Source organism: Macrobrachium rosenbergii, chromosome 6 (assembly GCF_040412425.1).
Source record: "Macrobrachium rosenbergii isolate ZJJX-2024 chromosome 6, ASM4041242v1, whole genome shotgun sequence".
Lineage (NCBI taxonomy): Eukaryota > Metazoa > Arthropoda > Malacostraca > Decapoda > Palaemonidae > Macrobrachium > Macrobrachium rosenbergii.
In genome coordinates, this window is record NC_089746.1 from 2,158,663 (window position 1) to 2,162,500 (window position 3,838).

The 3,838-nt window shown below is 37.2% G+C and overlaps 1 protein-coding gene across 1 annotated transcript in view; it reads left to right on the forward strand.

The window, feature by feature from the left end:
• The first annotated feature begins 594 nt into the window (after window positions 1–594).
• LOC136839111 (uncharacterized) overlaps window positions 595–3,838 on the forward strand; it is a 71,315-nt gene continuing 68,071 nt past the window's right edge. Inside the window, exon 1 of the mRNA XM_067104767.1 lies at window positions 595–3,838. This exon is cut by the window's right edge and continues 64 nt beyond it. Within this exon, the coding sequence (XP_066960868.1) occupies window positions 885–3,838 (2,954 nt within the window). The 5' untranslated portion in view covers window positions 595–884.

Sequence of the window (3,838 nt, forward strand, 5' to 3'; positions counted from 1 at the left end):
TATATATATGTATATACACACCACTGATCCATATACAAGAATGCACAATGATGACGCTTTGGTCTGCTCTTAGAGATGGCATTTATTGTCCCTTGGGTCAGGACTTGCTGTCTCGATCCTCACTGGTATTTTCGACATTTTTCATGGTATGGGTACACTATATATATATATATATATATATATATATATATATATATATATATATATATATATATATATATATATATATACATACATACATACATACATACATACATACATACATACATACATACATATATATATGTATATGTATATTGTATATACAGTATATACATATATATATATATATATATATATATATATATATATATATATATATAATATATATATATATATATATATATATATATATGTGTGTGTGTGTGTGTGTGTGTGTGTGTGTGTGTGTGTATGCAGTGTAACTGTTGAGAGAATAGAAATTTATAGTTTAACTTTGATACTTAATATCCTGGCAACAAAATTCCGAGTTCTTATTCTTATGCAAGTAATGTTCAATCACTCTCTCTCATTTATATATTAATTTTGTCTTTTTTCAACATTATTTTCAGTACTTCGTAACTTTCCTGATTCTCCGGGGGATAAAATCTTCAGTCCAGTTACCTCGACTTGGTGGCCCATGCTTCGTTAGTCCGCCTCACAACAAATCTACTAAAACCAATCACCTATATCCTCAGCAGTCACCCTGCAGCCAAAACAATATTCTTCATCATTTGCTTCTTGTCTTATCATCAAAGCCTGATGGCAATTTGTTTTTGCATTCAAACGATGAAAGTATTCATTTCAAGAATGAACAAAATCATTCCAAGACTCCCAGAAATCTACCTGGTACAAGATCCGGTGTTATGACAAAATCGCTTGCATCACATCAAAATCATCTTTCGGCCACCAGTACAGCAACTCAGTTATACCACTCTTCTTCCTTTAAGAAGTTAGAACTGCAAGAAAGAACAAATAATGATAGTCTTAAGTCAGGCCTCGGACAGACCCAAGGGCAATCAAAACCTTTATGGTTTATGCCAACTAACATTAATAACAATACAAATTCTGTGCTAAGAAATTTTACATCTGTGAATAATTTCGACCACATGCAAGTTTCTAAAACTGGCAGTGATTCAGATTCTGATTTAACAGAAGATTATAGTTTGCACGGACATTCTAAGTCCATAGCATACAATGCATTGCCGTTTCATCTGAATGCTTATCAAGCACTTTTGACAGGAGCAAAGATTCCTTTGAAAAACAACTCGTCTATAACTCGAACTTCTCGAATGAGATCAACACCATTAACTTCAAGGGTTGCAAATTTTGGTTGGATTCGAAATAAAAGGCAAAACCCAGTTTATTTGGTTCAACTTCAACCACGGCCAGTGAGAGTAGTTCAAAAGAAAATCAGTTCCCCTTTGAATTTAATAAATATTTTATCCTTTGGTTCTAGAAATGATGGTAAGCAACTTAAATCATTTCCTCCAAAAAGTACCTCATCTCAGGTGTCAGCGTTTTCTTTTACTGATACAGTTAATTCTATACCTTCGCCAACATCTGACAGTGAAGTTCCAGATCTAGTATCTGTACTTAGTGCAGCACCACCTCCAGTGCAGAAAATCAGAAAAGCCATTACAAGAGAAATCACTGACAGTGATGTAACGCAAGTTTTGGCATTTCTTAGCAGAACAATTCCTTCTGTTAACAGACGGTCCAAGACCAAGGTGGAACATATTTTCACCATGAAGCCGTCATTGGACAGCAACATTCCTGTAACGTTTCGTCCTTCTCCCAGAGACCCTTTTCTTACTCCAGCTGAAGATAACCAGGTTTCTAACAATCATAACTCCTCTTCTGTAAACACTGGCCCATCAAGCTTCCCTTTGCCTTCATTTACTCCTTCATTGCCAAGATTTTCGCAGGAACCATTACCAGACAAAATAGACTCCAGGAAACGAATTCTCCTACATCAGAATACACTGGGGCCAATACCATCAGCAGCTCCTGTTGTTCTCACAACCAATGAATCTTCATCCTTCGCCACGGAAGTCAATAATTCTTCCACAAGTTTTGAAAGAAAACCAGAAAACAAGAGTACTTCCTTCTTCCCCACCTATTCATCTTCCTTATTTCTCCAAGGGCAGTTTGCTAACTCAGTATTAGATAACCAAAATGTTCATACTCTTAAACAAGAGAGGCCATCCAGAAAATTATTGCCACCAACTTCTTCCTTTGGAGAATTACCACCTTTTGTTGAAGGAGTCCACATGCCAACTACCCCAACTTTTGAACACAGTGCTCATAACATTGCTGATCTTAAGTTTCTCTTCAATCCTAGTTTAAAGGAAAGCTTATTATCTAAAAATGTAGCCGGCAATCAAATGCCAAAGTTTCCTGGGCCAGTCTTTGGGCCATGGAAACCAATTACCAGTCCTCCAAAGGTTCTTTCTAGTGCTGGTGGTGACTCAGAAAAGGAAGAAAACCTTATTTTTACCGATGAAAATGCACAACAAGAGGGTGATATAAGTATTTCAACAGATTTAAAACCAAATATCTTTTCCCCTACTCGAAATCTTTCTCAGACAGGTGCACTTATTTTTAAAGATCAGAATTTTCTTTATATTTCTATGTTCACCCCAGAAAATCAGAGTATATTTGTTACTGAACCATCAACTGAACCTGAATTGCTAACTCAATTGAAGTTAAAATCTACCAGTTCAATTGTGTCTGATGCATCTGTGCAACCTTTATCACATGCAATAACAGGTCAGTATGTCCCCCAGTCTCACAAGGAAGAGCTTCATAGACCACAAACATTTATTCAGACTCAAAATGCATTGCAGCAAAATCAAGCTTACAAAGATAAACCCATTGTTCAGTCACACCCTCAAAACTTGAGTCATGCGCTAAATGCAGTTCCTCAACGATATCAAGGTAATGATTTACAAGATCAAAATATGTTCATGACAGCAAAAAATATTAATCTTGACCCACATAATCAACCTATAACTAAGATTCAGGAGCATTCAGGACTACAACTTCTTTTTAACTCTCAGTTTCAGCCAGAAAATCCAGCAAATGAACAGCAAACTAAGTTTCAGTCAGATCAGAAGGTTCAAACGAAACCAGAGGTTCAGCAGTTTCAGCAGGGACAGCTGCAGACTCATGTTGGATCAGAATCTCAAGGCGAATACCGGGACGAACAGCAACCCCAGATTAAACTGCAAATGCAAAGCCAGTTACAATCTCATTTTCAGTCAGAACCTCAGATTCAGTTACAATCAGAGGTACATTTGCCACTTATGTCTCATTCAGAATTCAAACATCAGACAGAATCCCATGTGGAACAAGAAGCTCAGTCCCAATCAGAAAAACAGAAGGGAGACTTTCAGTCGCCGTCAGATATCCAGTTAGAACCTAATTTGCAGACCAAACCTCAGTTACAATCAACACAACTTTATTTGACCACTCAGCCTCAGTCAGAAGCCGCCCCTCATGTTGAATCTCATGGGATTTCAGAGACCCAGTTCCCATTAATGCAAGAAGTGCTTTTAAAAGATCACATCCACATAGACTCAAAACCTCAATTGCAAACTGAAAATATGCTCAAGCACTTGTTTCATTCACAGCCTAGTGATGGATTGGGCCAAGAAGTACAGTCTGGACCCCAGTTTCAGGTACAACCTCATATACAGCCAAAGCTTCAGCTGCTACCTAACCGTGACTTCCTTTCCGAAGAAATCTCACACATGAAATCTCAGTTCCATTCTGAGCCTCAGCCTCTTTTTGCACAGCAAGTTAAAACTGAAGTTAG